Consider the following 21,402-nt stretch of genomic DNA (forward strand, 5'->3'; position numbering starts at 1 on the left):
AGGAGTGGTCCAACGGGGAAGCCCTCCACCCAGAAGTATTCCTCACTCAGCACACTGCCCAGCTCACAGAATTCCAATGGACCATTCCGTGAAAGACAAGGGCCCCCTTCTGCTGTTGAAGACAGCATCTTTGGTGTTTGTTTTCACTTGTCTTTCAGGATTCTAATTGACTCTAGTGCCAGCCAGCCTGGGGTTGCTTTTTTCCAAAATTAAAGTACCTTTATGGGTTTTTTTTATTATTATAAAAGTACATATTTGTTGAAGTTCCCATTGTAGCTCAGTGGTAATGAACCCAACTAGAATCCATGAGGATGCGGGTTTGATCCCTGGCCTTGCTCAGTGAGTTAAACATCCAGTGTTGCCGTGAGCTGTGGTGTAGGTGCCGTGATGTGGCTTGGATCCTGCATTGCTGTGGCTGTGGTGTAGGGTGGCAGCTGCAGCTCCAATTCTACTCCTAGCCTGGAAACTTCTTATGCCATGAGTGCGGCCCTAAAAAGCAAAAAAAAAAAAAAAAAAAGGAAAGTAGATATTTGTTGCAAAAAGTCAAAAGTGTGCCTAGCAAAGATGAGAACCTTCCTACCCATTTTTCTTCCCCAGTATAGCCTTAAACATGCCTTCTGAACCTGTTTTTTAGGTCTTCTACAAGGGGCTCTATAGTGCTGGTAAGAGAGGTGGGAAATCCTTGTCAGGTTTTCTAATGATACTCTGGGCTAACGTTAAGTTGAATAGTAATTAGTTCAGTTTTCAAGAAACCTTCATGGAATGCCACCTGTGGGCTAAGTATTGTTGATCCAAGATGGACAAAACAGCCTCAGACTTTAGGGAACAGCATTCTGCTGTTGAAAACCCTTGTATAAACCAAGGAGTAGATTGTAATCCCCCAGTGAATATATACAAAATATCATTTTCAGAACTGGCTAAAAAACTTTCTTTTTAATCGGCGTGACATGTACAACATAATTAACTGATCTGCCAAGTAGTCAGATATTCAAGTGAGACTTCAATATTCGCAAGTCTCAGGTTGACATACATAGGGTAGAGGGTTGGGGTGCGCTCTCCCCAGTATCCCCAGCAGCATGCATTGTTTCTTTTTATTCTGGTTGTTGAGATCTCCCCGGGTAACATGCACAAAATGTTCTGAGTGTCTCAAGTATATGCCAGGTCAGTTAGTCAGCAATTCTGCTTAAAAAATGGGCCCATTTTCCCATTACACCAATGTTACATTTTCAAAATGGAAGCAATTTAAAATGTAAATGTAAAAGCATTTGCTGTGCAGAAAAGGGAGACTCTAGGGCCAGGACTAGAATCCAAGTCTCCTCATGCCTAGTTTGATGTGTTTTCCATTATACTTCATGATTGAGTCTTAGGGCACCAAGCAGGTGATGATTAATCTTTATGGACTTTTTATCCAGTGCTGATTCTATGGACTAGTTTATACCAGGCAACAGAGATTTAAAGTTGGACAGGTCAATGATGGCAGCTGATAAACAGCTCAGTGACAGGACAGAAGAATAGATGGACAGTTTACACCCTGAAAAGGGTTAGTTGCAGAGGAAAGGGCACCAAGCAGAGGGGTGGGAACACCTTAGGGAGGTCTTCTCAATTTAGTGAGTGCATGAAAGTTCTTTTACTTTTTCCGGAGCTGGGACTTGAAGAGCTGCTGGGCCTTCCCGCATTGGGTGAAAGGTCAGGCTCCCAAATTGCTGATAGTGATAAGATTAGGATATAATCTAATCAAACAAAATGTGATCAATGCTGGTATTTTAAACCAATTTTCCACTGTTCAGTACTTCATTTTAGTAGTAATAATAGTAATAGTGAAATTTAGTGCTTATAGGATGAGGGTAAGGGCCCTCAAGGATGGTCTCTTGGGCTGGTCTGATTCAGGCTGTACTGATTTAGAGAAAACAGCCATTCATTCATTCAATTATTCATTGAAGAAGTATTTCTTTGGTACCTCTGTACAAGACACTGTTTTGGGAGAAAAGTGAGACATGGACTATTATTAATTACTTCACGTAGCTAAACTGACTTGACAAATCCCTCTCTCTAGGCCTCAACTCCTTGACCTATTCAGAGATGTGCGTTAACAGCGTACCTAAACTGTTTATATTCAAATTCCAGCTTCGCACTTCTTTCCTGTTATGTGATCACATGCAAGTTCGACTCCCAGGGCTTCAGTTTCGTCATCTGTAAAATGGGGATAATATAACTCCTTTCTTTGGGTTTAAGTGAAGGTGAAATTAAGCTAGTTTACAGCTGACGCTTAGTGCGCCCAATCAGGGGTGGTCACTATGTTAATTCCCTGCTGATTCCCAGGGCAGCAGACCCACCCTGGAACCACACACAGGTGTTACTTAGGGCGTGGCTTACGGCGGACGGGGGTGGACCAGGGTTTATAAAGCCAGGGTCTCAGGCGCTCGCCTCATTCCACCTTGGTTAGACACGGGACAGGTCTTCCAGGCCTTGGCTCCGCACACCAAGGACCAGAAGCAGGGCCGGCCAGCGGTGACCAGTGCGGAGCGGGCCAGGACGGAGCGGACCAGTGCAGAGTCGGCGCGCGGGGACCAAGCGGCTCCAGCTCCCCGCGCGCGCTCGCGCGCGGCCGGGGTACGCGCTGAAAACCTGGTCCCCCGGCCCCCCAGCCCTGTGGGCGGGGCCTGCAGCCGGCCAGCCCCCCACGCCCCGCGCCCCCCCACTTCGCCAAGGCCCGGAAGGGGCCAGTCGCGCTTCCGTCTCCGCCGGGGATGCACGGAGGGCGGAGCTGCAGCCCGAGGACGCGACGCGAGCCCAGTTCCGGCGAGGAGGCCGCGCCAGTGACAGCGATGGCGGCGGAGTCGGCGCTCCAAGTTGTGGAGAAGCTGCAGGCGCGCCTAGCCGCGAACCCGGACCCGAAGAAGGTGAGCGAGTGGGCAGCGCGGAGCGGGGCGGGCGTTGGGCGCGGCGTGACCCCGTAACGGTCGCGGGCCCGGGGGCGGCCCCTTCCCGAGCGGCCCGGGCGGTAGGGTCTCGGACCCGGAGCGCGGCCCCGCCGGGCTTCGGCCTGCGGTCGGGAAGTTCGTGGCCATTGGCCACTGCCCACGCGGTGGGACCCCGCACGGCTGGCGGCGCGCCTCCGCGATCCGGCCTTCCTGCCTCCGGGGCCGGGCCGGGGCGCCCGCGGGCTCCGGGAGGGCAGGAGCGCGCTCCGTGCGGCCACCGCGTGCCGGCGGGGCTCCCGGAGCCCTCCTCCGGCGTCCCGGGCCAGCTGTTTCCTGTCGGGAGAGCTCGCCCGGAGTTAACTCCTGCCTGCTCCGTCCCTCGCCCTGCGAAATGTTTCTGATTTCTTAGTGCCTTTTGATGTTTGTTGGGAGAAGGAGGTGGTTCTGCCATTGCTTGATGGGGAGTCTAAGCTCAGTGTGGTCCTGCGCCTATAAGACGTTTTTATTGCATTCTGACGTGGTATTAGAACGTGGACCTTTTCACTTTCTCAGTAAGTCTTTTTAAAACAACATTAACCTCCTGTCACCTAGGTAAAAACTTAGGTTGTGATTGGAAGGGGAAAAAAGATTAGAAGTTGCAGCTAGATTTTCTTCTGGCTTTGATGGAAAGGTAAGAGCCACCGTTTCTGGCTGCTGCCAGTGATAGGCAACCATTTTTAATTGTACTCAGCTAAATTTTTTGCCCCTTGACTATTTTCTTAAGTTAGATGCATTCTTCTCTCCAATATCTGCCACCTAGCTTCTTGGTCTCTGAGAGAGTGTCCGGTGGATGTTAGATTTTTTTTTTTTTTCAATTGAAATACACTGATAAAAACACTGCAAATGTTTGACATTCTCTGTCAGCATTATAGCTGGAGTGTGCAGTCCTTAAGAGTTGGATCTCTGAACCCCAGAGTGGCTTTTGAAAAGGACATCCGGGAAGGCAGTTGAGGTAAAGTGGTGAGAGGATCTGAGTTCTAATGCGTTTACTAACCATGGACATTGGGGGATGTTCCTTGCTAAGCCAGTTTCCTCACCTGCTTCTTCCTAGGACTGAACCAAAAAGGTGGAAATGCTCAGTAGATATTAATCCCCACTATTTACAATTTTTCTTGAAGGGCCCCTTTGTCTTCACCTTATTCCCAGCCTGTCATAGGTGTGGTTCCCCCCCTCCCCACTTCTAAAGGCAGTGCACAACCTCTCACTGTCAGACTACTTTTAATTCTTCTCATGCATACCTAGCTCAGAGATTCACTTCTTGGGGAAGACATTTTAGCTTTAAGTCTGTGAAAACTTAAATGCTTTCAGTTGTTTTGTGTTATGTTTTATATCATGGCTTCAGTACCTAATGGACAGGCATATTTACAAGTTTCTTTTTAAGTAACCCTTTGTGGTCATAGAATAAATGGTCATTATTTGAGTACTAGCTTGTTTTCTCAAACACCGTAGGTTTGTGACTGATTATTAAAACCTTAAAGCAATATTATGTAAATCCCCCCATTTCTCCAGTTTGGTCTTCCATCAGGTTAAAAAAATGCACCATATAGTATCTTTAGTCATCTTCCCACTAGAATTTAAGTTTTGGAGTAACTTCTAGTAGTCGATGTGCATGAAATTTCAAATTAGGAAAAGGTTTGTTTGACTTTTCATTGTACATGAGCTGTTATTGATTATTGTGAGCATCCAGGCTTTCTCTTCCCAGATAGAAACTCACCCTGAACTTCACTGGCTTTGCATTATGAAGATCATTTTTGCAAAGGGCACAATAGTTGGCATTCACAAATGAGCTAATGCAGAGAGAAAAACTGCAAGCCGGCACACTGGCCTTCTCAACCTTCTGTTAACCCAACAAGCTCCCACAGGTTCTTGAAATTGCAAGATGATTATATAGCAGTATTGAATTTCCAACTAAATCTTGATTTCAAACCATTATTAGCCTAAGGGTTGATTCCACACCTATATTCTATTTAAATGGAAACAGTTTTCATGGCTGGTTAAGTTACCTGTCTGTCCCATGTTACAGTTCAAATGTGGAAACTACTAAGGACACAGTTTTGGAGGCACATGGAGAGCAAGGGGTCAACATTATGAACATCTTTAGCTCTTTGGGTTGAAGTAGTGTGCAAAGGACAACTGAGATTCCTAAGCGTGGGCTGTGCAAATGTTTGACGTTTCTCAATGACTTGTTATCAGTTCTTGCAAACTCTACAAATGGTCCATGGGTTTGATAACAGCAAGTTTCCACCTACCTGAGGATGCCCTAAGTGCTTTACTTTTTTAATGCTTTGTTCTCTTTTGAACTTCATTGAAACCATTTTTCTCTTATGTTGGGTAAATAGGTTTGAAAATCTCTAAGGTTTTATTTTAGTTATGTCTACTTTGAAGTCACCCCTCCTAACCTAAAACAAAGCAGAAAGCAGCATTTTCTCTTCCAATTAGCGCTGATCTTCAAGATGAACATACCCTTCAGTGACTTCTGGCCCCATTCTTATATGCTGTCTTTGAGGAGGTCCTGGGACTCTTTGGCCCCGTGGTGACCTTATTTCCTCTGTAGACTCTAAGCTGTCTGACGATATGACCTTAAGGAAGGGCTCTTCTCCTTTGTGTCAGGTATACTAAGAGGCATATGAACTGCTCCGTTCTCTTTTCTTCTAAGGACAGTGTTTTTATGTTGGGTATTTCTCTGGCTTTGTAGCACATGCTGTGGTAAACACACTTGACTTGCTTTTTGGGCAATGTCACCTAACCTCACTGAGCTCAGTTTCAACATTTGTAAAAGGGGGGAAAGAATATCCTTTTTATAGAGTTGGTTAATGAGGGTGAAATGAGGTAACACATGAAAAATTTAGCATAATAGCTAACACATAGTCGATAGTATATAAATGCCTTCCAGGGAATGGCATTGGGGGGAGACAACCTATTTTTAACCTTTTCAATGATTCTAAATTTTCCTTAAAAAAAAAAAAAAAATGGCATTGACCTCTGTACCAATAGTTTGGGTGACAAGAAATACGCTTATACTTTGTCCTGAGTTGGATGGTGGTAGTCGAATTTGAAATGGAGATTAATTTTCACTCACTTATGAAGGTGAACCTCCTAAGATACTACACCACTTAGCTTCTTATTTGTTCCCAAACAAGATTATCACATATGATCCAATTGCTCTGCCTAGCCCACTGTGTTCAGTAGTTATTGAAGTAGAATGACCAGAAAAACATACTTGCCACTCCACCTAATAGCAATATGGCATACTAATTATAGCTTGGGCTACACCTGGAAAAAGAACAGATCTTGTTATCAGATATTTAAATATAAAGATAGTCACAGTTATCTCTTTTGAACTACTTGTACTTTTCAGCACTCCTCGAATGGTAAGTGTGTTTATATATGCATAAGCATTTCCTAGAGAATGGCGCAGCAGTCTTGACTTTGAGTAGAAGTGGAGTAAGTAGAAATTGGTTGGGGAAAATTAGGTATAGAATCAAGGGTAGCTGTTTAAAGAATGGTCACTTGATGAAATGATTAAGCAGCAGCATTTATTGCGCTTGTATAGCATTCCAGGCCTTATTGATAAAGACTGCTTGTAGTTTTTGCCTCTGAATCCTAACAGCTTGTGAAGTAGACAGGAGTCAGTTCCTGTTTTGCAGATGAAGAAACTGAGGTTCAGAGAGGTCAGTGACTTGCACAAGATCATCTGGCAAGGACTCGGCAGAGCCATACTGAAGCCTGTCTCTGACTCTGGAACTCTCTCTTAACAGCTCTGCTATCCTGATTTCGACCTAGTTTAAAAGAAAGGAAGTGTGGCCAAACCCAGATCACTTCTTTTATCTACCCAGACATTTTGTAGTCACCATTAGCAATGGCAAAGCTCTGATTCTAGCAGCTTGAAATTCTTGGCTTCCCACTTATATCAAAAGCAAAACACAACAAGTGAAAAAACCCAATTCTATTCAACATTATGACTTTTCCAGAAAACACGATCACCTGTTCCTATAGAGACCTCTTCTCCTTTTCACTTTTCTGTATGCTGGGTCCATGAGTAATTTCCTTAAATTGGCACCTTTCTCAGAAATTCTCTCTCAGAACTGGGGCAGAATGATAGTTGCTAATGACTTTTGTTAGAGCTGATAGGTTTGATTCTCTTCTCTAAGTCTTATTTCCTCTTGGTGCAGCCTAGTGGTTGAGAAAGCACGGAATCTAAAGCCACAGGCTTGAGAGAACCCTGCCCTACTTGCAACCTGGAGCAAGTAACTTAACTTTTTTGAACCTGTTTTCACACTTGTAAAATGTGGGTAATAACCATGCTTAATACTGTATAACAGAACAGAGTACTCACTTAACCGTTAGATATTACTCTTATTTGTTCCAGCGAATAATTATGATTTTATAGAAATTAACATTTATTTTATTCTCTTTGCAGCTATTGAAATATTTGAAGAAACTCTCTGCCTTGCCTATTACAGTAGACATTCTTGCGGTAAGAACTGTGTAATTTTAGCTATCATGTAAATATCCCAGACCCTTCCCAATGGGAAATATTGTACAGTAACCTTAAGAGCAGGGGCTTTAGAAGTGAAAGGAACCAGAAGAAGCCATGTATTGTATGGTTTTATTTATATGAAATGTCCAGAATAGGCAAACCCATAGATAGAAAGTAGATTAGTGATTGCTAGGAGTGGTGGGGAATTGGGAAGAACAGGGTTTTCTTTTTAGAGTGATGAAAATATTCTAGAATTAGTGGTGGTGGTTTGTGTGGTATTGTGAGTATTCTGGAAACCACTGAACTGTACACTTTAAAATGATTACAATAATGAATTTTAAAAAAACCAATTTTATCTCAAATTTTTTTCCTAAAAGTTAAAAGAATATTGGCTTTGGCCTCTAGTTTTAAATTCAAATCCAAGTTCTTAACTAACTTTAGGCTCTTCCGTCATGAAATGGGCAGGTTCCTGCCTCTCAGAGTTGTTCTTAAGTATTAATTCAGACACTGTATGTAGTGCTCTTAGCTCCGTGCCTGACACCTGCCATGATCACTCTTGTTATTATTGTGAAAGTTCTAGAAGTGTTTTCATTTAGTATTTACCTCTTTTGAATCTGGTATGCTTTGCTACTGTGTCATCAGAGCTTGGGGGCATAGATACAAAGTAATCTTGTACTAAGACTTGGAAGGTATGTTTTTGGAAGGAAGTATTGGTTTGTTGAAAAGTAAAAGGCCTTCTTTCCTTAGAAACTTGTGAGCCTAGTTCCACAACCTTGTAACAATTCCTTTGTCAACTTTGTAGGAGACTGGAGTTGGGAAGACGGTCAATAGCTTGCGAAAACATGAGCACGTTGGAAGTTTTGCCAGGGACCTAGTGGCCCAGTGGAAAAAGCTGGTTCCTGTGGAACGGTAGGAAAAGTTTTTCTTTGTTTTTCCTTCTCTGCTTTCTTATTTAAAATATTTATTCTACCTCACTTATAAAAAAATAATTCATGATCATTATAGAATATTAGAAAACATTAAAAAAATACTAATAAGAATAAAAATTTCTAATAATTCTACCATCCAAAGAGAAGCATTATTGACGTTTTGGAATGTTTCTTTTTGACCTGTTCTTAAAAGGCATTTTCAGGAGTTCCTGTCATAGCTCAATGGTCACGAACCCAACTAGTTTCCTGAGGACGTGGTTTGATCCCTGGTCTTGCTCAGTGGGTTAGGGATCTGGCATTGCCGTGAGCTGTGGTGTAGGTTGCAGATGCAACTCAGAATCCACGTAGCTGTGGTGTAGGCTGGCAGCTACAGCTCTGATTTGACTTCTAGCCTGGGCACCTCCGTATGCTGAGGGTTTGGCCCTAACAAGGCAAATAAGTAAATAAAGGCATTTATACATAGTTGTGAATAAATCTAATATAAATTACAGCCCCCCTTTTATGTAACAGGTATTTCCCTGTGTTGAAAAGGTTTTTAAGCATTTTCACATCCACAAGTTATTTGATCTTTGTATCCTGTAGCTAAACTCGTCTTTTTCCATTTACTGAATATTTGTGTTTTCCCTATTTTAAAACTTAGCTGAGTGTCTTTGAGCCGAAATCATTTACCTTCTTCCCAAGACCTTGTTTCTCACTCTGTACACTCATCTCTTTCGTGGATTCAGTTTCTGTGACTGTGCTAAGCAAGGATTACCCTTGAGATTTATATCTGCTGTATCTGCTTTTTCGTTTATTCTAGAAACCCCGAGCCTGATGAACAGGACTTGGAGAAGAGCAATTCTCGAAAGCGTCCTAGGGATGCCCTTAAGGAGGAGGAGGAGGTGGAGGGGGAGGGGGACTACCCAGAAAGCTGGAAAGCCTCTGGGAGCCGATCGTATAGTCCTGATAATAGACAGAAGAAACACAGAAAACTCTCAGAGCTCGAGCGGCCTCAGAAAGTATCTCACAGTCAGGAGAGGAGAGACGAGAGAAAGAGGTACCACAGAGCCTCTCCAGTTTACTCTTCAGACCACGAGTCTTCCGACTACGGCCATGTTCAGTCCCCTCCATCATCCACCAGCCCTCATCAGATGTCTGGGGACCATTACAGATCCCTGGAGGAGGACCACGAGCCCTTTGTTCCACACCAGAAGCCTGGCAAAGGCCACGGTAATGCCTTTCAGGACAGACTGGGGGTCAGCCAAGAACGCCACCTGGGTGAAGCCCAGGGAAGAGAAGTCATGAGTCAGAGCAAGGAGCACAGATCTTCCCATAAAGAAAAACGTCCCGTGGAGGCCAAAGGAGACGAGAAGTCTTCTTTGAGCAGAGAAAAATCACACAAGGCCCTCTCCAAAGAGGAAAACCGGAGGCTGCCCTCTGGGGACAGTGCAAAGGAGAAACCGCCCTCTAGTGGCGTCAGGAAAGAGAAGGAGAAAGAGGGCGGTACCAAGAAAAAGGTTTCACCCGCCTTGGACGTGGCTTCAGACAACCACCTTAAAAAGCCAAAACATAGAGACCCAGAGAAAACCAAATCAGACAAAAACAAGCAAAGTCTAGAAGGCTTAGACACTGGCAAGGGGGCAGGAGACCTGCTGCCCAAGGTGAAAGAGAAGGTTTCTAACAACCTAAAGACTCAAGAAGGGAAAGCAAAACCTTCTCATTCAGATAGAAAGTCCGTGGGCTCCTTACCCAAAGCCGAAGAGGCAGATGTAGATGATGAATTCGAGCAGCCCACCATGTCTTTTGAGTCATACCTCAGCTATGACCAGCCCCGGAAGAAGAAGAAAAAGATTGTGAAGACGTCAACCACAGCTCTTGGAGAAAAAGGACTTAAAAAAAATGATTCCAAAAGCACTAGTAAAAACTCGGACTCAGTTCAGAAATTACCTAAGGTGAATGAAAACAAGTTGGAGAAGCTTCTGCCAGCCGGAGCCGATTCAGCCAAACCGAAAAAGGTAACCCCTGTAGCCCCTTCCCTGTCAGAGCACCTGGGCCTGTGGAGCTCCCAGGACCCGCCCCATCGCCATTTTGCTTGGCTGGCGTCTCCATGGTGGCCTGTTGAATTTCAGTTCGAAGTAATTTCCTCCAGCCTCTCTAGTGCCAGGGTCTGTAGGACCCAAGCACAGTATTTTCTGAAGTGTCTCATTGTGCTGGGCCCATCGCATGTATCTCCTGACTCAAGTGGTTGTCAGGCCTGGCTGCCGCCCTTCTCCAGGCTGGGTCTGCCTGGGCAGTTATCTGCCCTGTGAGCATTGCTGGGCATTGACTGTAGGAAAGAGCTGTGCTTGGGAAGGGGCCCTCCAGTCACTTGTCTTTTCTCTGCAGGTCCCCAGTGAGGTGTTGCCAGTGTTACCAGACCTTCCATTACCTGTGATACAGGCCAATTACCGTCCGCTTCCTCCCCTTGACTTGATATCTTCCTTTCAACCAAAGCGAAGAGGTAATTTTCTGTATCTTCTTCTTGTTTTTTTTTTTTTGGTTTTGATGGAAGTAGGATCTTAAAAATTCATTCATGATCTGTCATCAGATTTTGGTACATTTCCTAAGAACACAGGTTCTGGAGTTCTTGGGTTTGAATTCCCAGCTCTGAATTCTACTAGAAGTTATGTGAAATGGGGTCATAACAACTTCCTTGGACTTCAGTTTCCTAGTCTGTAAATGGGATTAATGTATCTGCCTATTAGGTGGATTGAAAGTGATAATACCAGTAACGCTCTGAGCTCTGGGTTTTTCCACAGAGTAAGTGTTCACTGATCTTAACTGTTCCTTTTACTAAGATCCCTTTATTCTGTACATTCTCCAGGGGCTTAAAAAGAAGTCTAGGGAGTTCCCTTGCAGTGCAGCAGGTTAAAGATCCAGCATTATCACTGTAGCAGCTGGGGTCCCTGCTGTGGGCAAGGGTTCGATCCCTGGCCAGGAAGCTTCCATATGCCATGGGTGTGGCCCAAAAAAAAAGTGGAAAGTCTATATACTGATGTGGAGTCATTTCTAAAATGTAAATGACAAAATGATGATAGTATATTAATTGGTTAAAAAGGAGTAAAATATTAGCTTATTTTTGTATAGACTCCCTGGAAGGATACACAAGAAGCTGATAGCATTGGTTGCCTTTGAGAAAGGAAACTGGGAGGCTGAGGAATGGGATGGGAAGGAGAGTTTTCACTAGATAACTCAGTGCCTTTTTAAACTTACATTCCTGCTTTCCTCATACCACAGCATTCTCCTCACCCCAGGAAGAGGAAGAAGCTGGATTCACGGGACGAAGAATGAATTCTAAGATGCAAGTATATTCTGGTTCCAAGTGTGCCTATCTTCCCAAGATGATGACCTTGCATGAGCAGTGCATCCGAGTACTTAAAAACAACATCGACTGTAAGTCCCATGCTTCTCCCTTGGCTCGTAAGCACGTTGTGGCACTGGAACACCGGTGACTTGGCCGCTACTCAGTGCTTTTCTCCTTTGATTCTTTGCAGCAATCTTTGAAGTGGGAGGCGTCCCGTATTCTGTTCTTGAACCTGTTCTAGAGAGGTGTACACCTGATCAGTTGTATCGCATAGAGGAATACAATCATGTGAGTATCCTGTTTGCATGGGAAGAGGGCAGTTTTCTGGCTTGTATCTCCAGAAATAGCTTTGTCTCTGAATCGGCCACAGTGATGGGCAGGTGGTGGTCAGATCACTGTTCTGAGTTTGCCTCTGGGCCTTTAAACAGCTTATTTTTAGCACCTGCTTCTGGCATGTTAAGTGAGCCTCTTGGGCTAGCATCAAGGTAGGATTAAAAGGTAGTAGGAGTGTAGCTAGGGCTCCATGGGAAGGCAGAGACCACTTCCCATACCTCCCTTGAGCTTGCCTCGTTTAGGAAGTCAAGAGAGAATTCTGGCAGCACAGCCCCTGGGATGCCAGGCAGGGACAGAGCTCTTTGTTGACCCCCAGATGTCTGGTGAATGTAAGAGCACAGATTGGCTGGGTGTCTCCTAGAGACCAGCAGATTTACCCCCCAAATCTTCCTGATGCTGAAGATGCTCATTTGATTGCATCCACTCTTTTTAATTCTGAGGGATCTATAACATATCCTTCTTAGGTGGCCCCTGGCCATTGCAGTTTAGTGTAGTGCTGGGGAAATGGCTGGATTTGACTTCATCCCAGGTCATGCCCTGCACTGATTATCTAAAGGAGAAAGACTGATCTTAAACTAATTTTTGTATTGTCTTCTTTCCTAGCCCCACAACCCCCCAAAGCAGCTAGTATAGTGCCTTACACTTAACATTTTTTTAATTCAGTGATTTGGGTTTTTTCCTAGAACTGTGGTATTTTAATATATTACTACTATTATGAGGACCAAAACATCATTAGGAACCTGTCACCCCTGGGTGATTAAGGATGGAAAAGAGATGTATAAGAGTGCTTGCATGTAAATGACATCCTGGTTTTGATTTTAGGTATTAATTGAAGAAACAGATCAATTATGGAAAGTCCATTGTCACCGAGACTTTAAGGATGAAAGGCCAGAAGAGTATGAGTCGTGGCGGGAAATGTACCTACGGCTTCAGGATGCCCGAGAGCAGCGGCTACGAGTCCTCACAAAGAATATCCGATCTGCACACGCCAATAAGCCCAAAGGTAAGGGGGCAGGATGAGTCTAGCAGAGCAGTGAGCCCGTGTTCTGATCGACAGCAGGGCTTTGGTGGGCTTGGCTGAGGTAGAATCTCTGAACCCTGGATCTCTTGCGTTTGCGGAAGAGGGCAGAGGTGGCATGCTTCTTCCACCACCGCCCATGCTGCCCTAGAGAGGGGCTTCCAGGGTTGATAATCCCATACCTCTGGAGGGATTTGCAAAACCTTTATCTTTTGATAGCATAGATTATTGAAATAACAGTAGCATCTCAGCTGAAGAAGGCCGGTGTTAACCTCCATTTCTCCACAGGCCGACAAGCAAAAATGGCCTTTGTCAACTCTGTGGCCAAACCACCTCGTGATGTTCGAAGGAGGCAAGAGAAGTTTGGAACAGGAGGAGCAGCTGTGCCTGAGAAAATCCGGTAAGACCTCTGCTCCTGTGGTTCCTTCCTGCTCAGGGAGAGAGCCCAGGATCTTGTCATTTAGCCTGAAGGGGCAGCCTGGGGACAGGAAGCAATTTGGGGGTGAAAGCATGGCCTTGCAGAGTGGGTTCTGGAGGCTGACCTTAACCAGCTGGGCACTTGACCTCCCTGAGCCTCAGCTTCCTTGACTGCATTGTGGGCCAGATAATAATTCCTGCCCCTTAAGGGGTCATAATTAAATGGAGAAAAGGGCCTGGCTACTGGGAAACATCCTCTAATGCTTTCCCTTCCCCCATTGAAACAGTAAAAATGTTACCACGATGACACAGCTATCTAAGTACACTGGCATTTTCAAAATACAGATTTACACCTAAACACTGAAAAGTCATTTGAGATCATCATTCATTCTAAAGGGCTGTTACCATTGTCACTTCCAAGCCATCAGCATAATCGAAGGTACTAGGTCCATTGGTCCAGGCCACAGACCTGAGTCCTCGGACCAGCCAGCTTCAGGCTCTTGGTACCAAGGGCAGACCTCTCTTACTCTTGACTAGCAGCTTTGCTTTGTGTCCCAGGATCAAGCCGGCACCGTACCCTGCAGGAAGCAGCCGTGCACCCTTCAGCAGTGGCAGCAGCAACAGCTTTAACGCTAGCCCGGAGGAGCCAGCCTATGACGGCCCGAGCACAAGCGGTGTCCACTCTGCACCTATGATCAGCAACACTGTTTCCTATGACCCTAGGAAACCGACTGTGAAGAGTAAGTAACTTGGGGCTCCTGCTCAGGTATTTCAAAACTAGTATTTGCACCCCTTTAATGCCATTACTGCTGCATGGCACTTTGTGATTAGATGTAGCCTATGTGGTGCCTTGCCCACAGTTGGTCTAACGGCCAGTGCCTCCTTTCCCCTGCTTTGTTCATACTGTGTGTGGTGTGAATTGTTTCGATTATGAGCATAGGAAATACTCATTTTGGTATTTTTTTTTAACTTAAATGTAAACCCCTTTTTCTCTAGGCAGTAACGTGGAGTTCATAACTATTAACAGCTAAAGGATTTTATTGACCTTTTATGACCTGATAAGCCCAGCTTCCAGGAATTTATTTTTGATATATAGTTGGGCCCATTTCATATTTTCCTAACTTGACTACTATAGGCTCTCCCTAAGGGGTATCCTAACTTAAGAAAAGCATTATTCTGGAGTTCTTGTCGTGGCTCAGTGGTTAATGAATCCGACTAGGAACCATGAGGTTGCAGGTTTGATCCCTGGCCTCGCTTAGCAGGTTAAGGATCCGGCATTGCCGTGAGCTGTGGTGTAGGTTGCAGATGCGGCTCGGATCCCAAGTGGCTGTGGGTGTGGTATAGGTCGACAGCTACAGCTCTAATTCAACCCCTAGCCTGGGAACTTCCAGATGCCGTGGGTGAGGCCCTAGAAAAGGCCAAAAGAAAAAAGCATTATTCTGTATTTACTTCAGGGCCCACAGGAGGGTAGAAGTCCTGGGCTTAAGCTTTGGCTGGGCTCAGGTTAACCAGTTGAGAGGGCAGGCTAGGACTTCTTAGGTGATAATTGTATTTAGCTCATCTCAGACCTGTTGCCAGCACTGGTTAGACAGGGGTAGGAGGGGGTGCTTTGTGCTGGTTTAATGTTGGGGAGGCAGAATTAAATTACGGCTCAGAATGGCTATTAGAGTATGGCAAAGATTGAATTCCAGTTCTGCCACTTACTATACAGGGCAAGGTGGCCAGTCTGAGTCTTGGTGAAGTTGTGAGAATTAGAAGAGAGGGTGATTGTCAGGGGCCTGGGGAAGCGACAGCTTTGAGCAGCTGCCTTTATATGGTGTCAGTAGATAGCTACTGTTTGTATCCAGTGGTCTAGTTATGGAGAGCCAAGAGGAGCAGGACTTTGGTTTGATTGTAAACCACTGGTGTCCAAACTGCCGTGGATCCGAAACAATTGCCTTATTTCTCTCTTCACAGAAATTGCCCCAATGATGGCCAAGACGATTAAAGCTTTCAAGAATAGATTCTCCCGACGATAAACTGAGGACTTACCTTGGAAATGAAATTTGGGGGGGGATGAATTCGAAGACAGTGGGGGTTGAGGAATGGAACTTCCAAAGGAGACCGGACTCTGGCTTCATGGAACCATTTTGGTCTCTTGAGTCCTGCACAGTCCGCAGGGGTTGTGCCTGCACCTGTGTCCGCAGCCACTGCCTCCCCGCCTGGCGAGCACTTCAGAGTTCTGAAGAAGATGTGAAGCCTCATTCTCACTGAGGATTTTAAGGTCAATTGTACCTTTGTTGTTAATTAGCTTCTTTATAAACTATAAGACATAGTTTTAATTAATAAATATTGCCCCCAGATTGTATTTATATTACCCCCAGGGTTTTTTGTTTTGGTTTGGTTTTTTTCCATCTTCCACCACACATTTAGCCTTTTATTTTAAGGGTTCTTTGTTAGACAAAAGCCTAGTGAAAGCCATCCCCCGTCCCAGTTCACCTCTCCTGAGTAGACTTTCGTCCAGAGGGAGGACTGGGTGTGCCCAGAGCCTGTGTGGTGCCTGCTGCACGAAGGGCGAAGAAGGGGTCCAGGCCTGGGCTGCCTGTCCTGGAGGGGGAGCCTTGTGTGGAGATAGGAAGTGTTCATGTTGGACCCCTCACCTCTGAGAGCCTTCTCGAGTGTTGCTTTGAGGTCCTGTGCAGGTGCATCTCTCTCCTACTCATTAAATAGTATTTATTAAGGGAAGTTATTTGTAAAGGTCTAGACTCTCCCCCATCCCTTTTGCCAGGTCCTTTTTTTTTTTTTTTTTTTTTTTTTGAGGCTCACCAGAGGGTACAGAACCCCCCCCCCCCAGTGTTTTGGTTTTTTTCTTTCTTTTAAAATTTCTGGTTTCTAACTCAAAATTTAGGCTTTTTTCCCTTCTCCCCACTGGCATGGGGGCAAAACACAAACACATGGATGGCAGCGCTTTTGCAGCCCCACAAATACAACTTCAGAGTTTTAAAAGCCAGCACTTTGATCTCTTATTCTCTGTGAATCGCTACAAGAAGTGAGTGATTTTAAAAGTTGTAATTCGATGTTGGAAATTGGTTTTGTTTTTGCCTTTCTTTAAAAGGTAGGATCATGTGATTGGAAAAGCACAACAGTTGGTTATGTTTCAGAGAGAACTTCGCAGCTTGAATCTCTTACTTTTTGCATCTGTAAGCCAGAACCTAGAGGGGAGGACCAGTTTCAGGAAGTGTCTGAGCTGTAGCATCAGGATGGGGGAGCCACAAGGGCATCCACCGGGTTTGGGAAGGGAGGATCTCACCTTCAGTTGACAGAGGGGGCAAGATCAGAACTAGGAGGACAGGGTCAGTGTCCTTGGCAGCTGAAGGGCATTGATCTAGTAGGAACCCTCTCGGCTGTGATAGGTAGAAGTAGATGCTGTACATCTGAGATGCCCATCCTTAAGCAATGGGTTGAGGGCGTTTTTAGTGTGACAGCCCAAGAGCTTGGCTATTAGTCCCTTTGACAAGCTCACTCCAAGCCCAGGTTATGGAGCCCACTGTTTTTAATCATTCTGGACACCTCAAAGTGACGCTAACTTTGAAGATTGCAGAGCAATGCAGCAAGAAGTGTGCAGCAAAAGCTGGACTGCTCAGTGTGCATTGCTGTGCAGGGTGCCTGAGGGATGCAAGTATTGGTATGTTTTAATTTGCTGTATTTTTGAATTGGGTAAAGCATTATTTCTCTGGATTGTGTATTACCGTTCCACCAGTCCCGCAGCCTGCTCCCCAAATGTGATATTAGGAAGCCTTGTACCGAAAACCAAATGAGCAACTGGGCCTGGTGCCAGACATCTGTTGCCCAGAATAGCTTCCTCTAGGTGTGCACCACCTTGATTTTGTCTCTTCCCTTTGTGCTCAAGTCTTCGCCATTGAAATTAGTTTTTCATATTTGATTCCATTGCATAAGATTTAATTTCCTCTATTAGGAGTCTTTAGCCAGGGAGGGAAGAAAAAGCACATCCCAACATTACTCCCCATCTTTACAACATGAAGATTTTGGATCACCCCTGTTTGTATAGAGCCAGAGCTTTCCCCCTCCCCTCCAAGAGTGCCTGCATCAGGGCTGCGACTTGGTGAGAAGAGTGAGGAGGAAGAAAAACCGAGTTTCTAAACAACCTCCTCTCCTGGGTTACTGAAATGGCTAAAGAGCAGACACAGGATGATGTGGAACCTTAGGTCTCATGTGTAAAAACTTGTGCAATTTTTTTTTCTGTGCTACACTACATACAAATCACCAAATTACAAATTAACCCTTTGTGATCCTTGGTGTAATGAGCATTTTCTTTGGGGCTTTCTCTTTCTTTCTGGGAAGTGGGAGGGAAAGAAGCAAGACATTATCTTGCTCTTCATTTGTATTTTGGTCCCAAAATGTAAATACAATTTTCTATGTTACTTTTTTGTGGTAACTACCAAGATGAATATTTTAATTAGATAAGTTATATGAAAAGGAAGGAAAACTCCACGTCTAAATAAAAAAAGAAAAAAACATATGTTGTTCTTCTTCCTTTCTCCCTTACTGTGTCAGAGACTGGATGTCGGCCACAGGTGTGTGGTTCCTGGGCTGTGAGGCAGTGGTCTCAAGCCTTAGGCTGCACCACAAAGGATCCTGGGTTTCTGTCTCCACTGTAGCACAGCAGGACTGGGAAAGTGGGGTTCGCAGGGAGAGAGCCCTGTGAGCAGAGCAGGGAGACTCAGATGAAAATGAGCACCTAGTGGGAACTGGGCACTGTCCCCTCTTTCACTTGGAACCCTGGTGCTGAGCAGTTACCCCATTTTACAGTTGGAAGCCGAGGCTCAAAGGGCTGAAGTAACAGCCAAAGCCGCATAGCTAATAAGTGGCAAAGCAAAGGAGTTGAAACCCAGATTCTCTGACTGCAAAGTGTGTGCCACTCCGCCTTTCGGTCACTTTTGAGAGGCGTGGAGGACCCAGGCAGGACTCCTCAGTCTTACAATGGCTAATGAGAGCATAGTGAGCATGCAGCAAGGGCTCAGTAAGAACCTGCTGTGTTGGCTCTGGCTGCGTTGGAGGAGGTTCAGTGTTGCTGGTGGAGCCAAGGGCTTGGTTTCAGCCCCTGCATACATCAAAATGAAGTTTTTAATCAAACTCCCAACATCTCATGGCAACACAGTTTTATTATCCCTTCTCTCCTAAAGAGGGCATTCTTGGTGTATGGTCTGAACTTATTTTTCTCAAGTCTTTACTGGATCAAATTCTCACTGTTGGACCTTACTAGGCATTGAAGTTAATTATGGCACATGGTATCTGTTGGCTGATGTCACCCAGAATCTGTAAGTTAGCCCTTTGTCCCTTATTAATTGAACATTTCCTGAGCCACAACCTGTATATTAGACCCCAGGATACAGAGTAATACACAAGTCTGGTGCTCAGGTCTAAGTGACTAACCTCACTGGTTACATATCCTACCACGTGCCAGAACCACTGTCACAATATACACACATCATCTCAGTTATCACAACAATCCTACAAGGTAGGTCATCAAGGTTCCCATTTAAAAAACAAGGAATCTGAAGCACAGGGAAATTAAGAACTTGCCCAAGATCACACAATGGTGACCAGCAGTGCTGTGCACTGGTCTGATGCTAAACACATATTCTCAGTGGTATCTGCCATCTCACACACAGACGCGTACCCAATGTTAGGCTTCTGGAACCGAGCTGGCCTCCAATGCATTAAGATGCCCAGACCAAGGCCTTGATGACTTGTAGGAATGATTTCTTCTCTCTGCTGCACTTAACTGATGCCCAGAGGAATCCTCTACCTGACTTATCACCTTGACAGATGCCCCCTTCACAGGATTTCTCCGCTAGGGCTCCACCTCCACTTGAGCATCTCCCTGGGCATTAGGCTAAATGATGAAATAGGCAGTTTGTCCTCACAGCCCCCCAGACTTCTCCTTCGGTGATGCCTACTGTCTCAACCCTTTCTGGAAACTTCCAAGGAAAGTTCAAGCCATCAAAATTTTACATAGCTACACCTGTGTTTTGCAAGCATAGAATCTCTGGGGTTGGGCCCCTAGAGCATGCATAAAACAAACAGAACTCCAGTAATTCTTTTTTTTTTTTTTTTGCTTTTTAGGGCCGCACCCACAGCACATAGAGGTTCCCAGGCTAAGGGTCGGATCAGAGCTGCAGCCACTGGCCTACGCCAGAGCCTCAGCAATGAGGGATCCAAGCCGTGTCTGCAACCTATACCACAACTCATGGCAACGCCAGATCCTTAACCCACTGAGCAAGGCCATGGATGGAACCCACAATTTCATGGTTCCTGGTCGGATTCGTTAACCACTGCGCCACAACAGGAACTCCACTCCAGTAATTCTTATAAGGTGCACATTAAAGTTTGAGAACTGGGAGTTCCTGTTGTGGCTCAGTGGTAACAAACGCAAGTAGCAGCCATGAGGATGCAGATTTGACCCCTGGCCTTGCTCAGTGGGTTAAGGATCCAGCATTGCCATAAGCTGCAGTATAGGTCATGGATGCAACTCAGATCTGGCACTGCTGTGACTGATGTAGGCTAGCAGCTGCAGCTCCGATTTGACCCCTACCCTGGGAACTTCCATATGTTGTGGGTACGGCCCTAAAAAAATAGTAAATAATAAAATAAAATACAGATTTCTGAGCACCCCCTGCAGAAATCTGAATAGATTAGAGATAGGACCTGGAAATATGTACCTTTTTTTTTTTTACAGGCCTCCCCCAGTGAGTTTGATGAGCAACCTGGTTTGGGAATGCGTAGTGGACTGGGAAAACAATGTATGAGCTCAGATTCAGGTTCAAATCCTGGCTCCACCATTCTTTAGCTTGTTCTTTTTTCTTTTTCTCTTTTGTCTTTTTAGGGCTATACCCTCAGCATATGGAGGTTCCCAGGCTAGGGGTCAAATCGAAGTTGTAGCTCCTGCCGGCTTACACCAAAGCTACAGCAATGTGGGATCCAAGTCGCATCTGCAACCTACACCACAGCTCAGGGCAGTGATGGATTCTTAACCCACTGAGCGAGGCCAGGGATTGAACCCAAGTCTTCAAGGATACTAGTCAGATTCTTAACCTGCTGAGCTGTGATGGGAACTCCTTTATAGAATTCTTTCAACCTTAAAGATCATAGTATCAATGCCACTTTATTCCAAAGCAAAGAAAAATGCTATTGTAGCTAGTAAAACACTGATATGGAAACTGAATAAAGTTTGCACCAGAAAAATTACAGACCAATCTTACTATGAATAGTTATATGTCTATCCTAAATATTAGCAGATTCTAACAGTATATTAAAGAAACCAGGTCTAAATGGGGTTCATATAGGACTGGCAGGATAATCAAACTATTAGGATAGAATAGGGAAGGAGTTCTCAACGGAGGTGATTTAGCCCCAATAAGACAAGCAGCAAAAAATTTTAAACATTCCACAATGCAAAGGACAATCCCCACAGCAAAGAATCATCTGGCCCAAAATGTCAATAGCGCCAGGGTTGAAGAACTGTGGACTTGGTTATGGTGCAGCAACAACTCTCAAATCTCAGTGGCTCAAAACAGTGAGGTTTGTTTCTTACTTGCACTACAGGTCCACTGAGCTCTGCTTTATGTCACCCTCCCTCAGGGACCCAGGCTGAGGGAGGCCTTCTCAGGTTTTCAAGGCAAGTAAAGAGTCCTGCACTGGGCCCTAAGCTATGTCCAGAGGTGACACCCATCGTTCCCATCATCTTTCATTGGCTGCCCCTAAATTCAAGGAGCTATGGAAGTATAATCCATCTGTGCACCCTCAGGCAGAGAACTGGAAACACTGGCTACCTCCAAAGGCAGTCACAGTAGCCTGGACTCGGGAATCCACAAGCCCACCCAGCTTTGAATCCCACACTTCCGAGCTTCAGCAGGTCACTTAACCTCTCTGTGACTCAATGT

The 21,402-nt window shown here is 45.1% G+C and overlaps 1 protein-coding gene across 1 annotated transcript; it reads left to right on the top strand.

The window, feature by feature from the left end:
• Nucleotides 719–17,976, top strand: ELOA (elongin A). Its single transcript, XM_003356197.4, has 11 exons — nucleotides 719–2,900; nucleotides 7,381–7,437; nucleotides 8,243–8,349; nucleotides 9,169–10,363; nucleotides 10,734–10,848; nucleotides 11,625–11,780; nucleotides 11,882–11,979; nucleotides 12,847–13,027; nucleotides 13,331–13,442; nucleotides 14,018–14,199; nucleotides 15,416–17,976. Exons 1-11 carry the CDS (start codon nucleotides 2,748–2,750, stop codon nucleotides 15,475–15,477), a joined length of 2,418 nt encoding a protein of 805 aa, XP_003356245.2. The 5' UTR covers nucleotides 719–2,747; the 3' UTR covers nucleotides 15,478–17,976.

Source organism: Sus scrofa, chromosome 6, assembly GCF_000003025.6.
Source record: "Sus scrofa isolate TJ Tabasco breed Duroc chromosome 6, Sscrofa11.1, whole genome shotgun sequence".
Lineage (NCBI taxonomy): Eukaryota > Metazoa > Chordata > Mammalia > Artiodactyla > Suidae > Sus > Sus scrofa.

Bases quoted from the DNA above. Each gene is read 5' to 3' on its own strand.
- ELOA (XM_003356197.4), top strand. From the start codon at position 2,748: ATGCACGGAGGGCGGAGCTGCAGCCCGAGGACGCGACGCGAGCCCAGT. The intron at 2,901-7,380 runs GTGAGCGAGTGG...TTCTCTTTGCAG, and splicing joins CGAACCCGGACCCGAAGAAG to CTATTGAAATATTTGAAGAA. The intron at 7,438-8,242 runs GTAAGAACTGTG...TCAACTTTGTAG, and splicing joins TTACAGTAGACATTCTTGCG to GAGACTGGAGTTGGGAAGAC.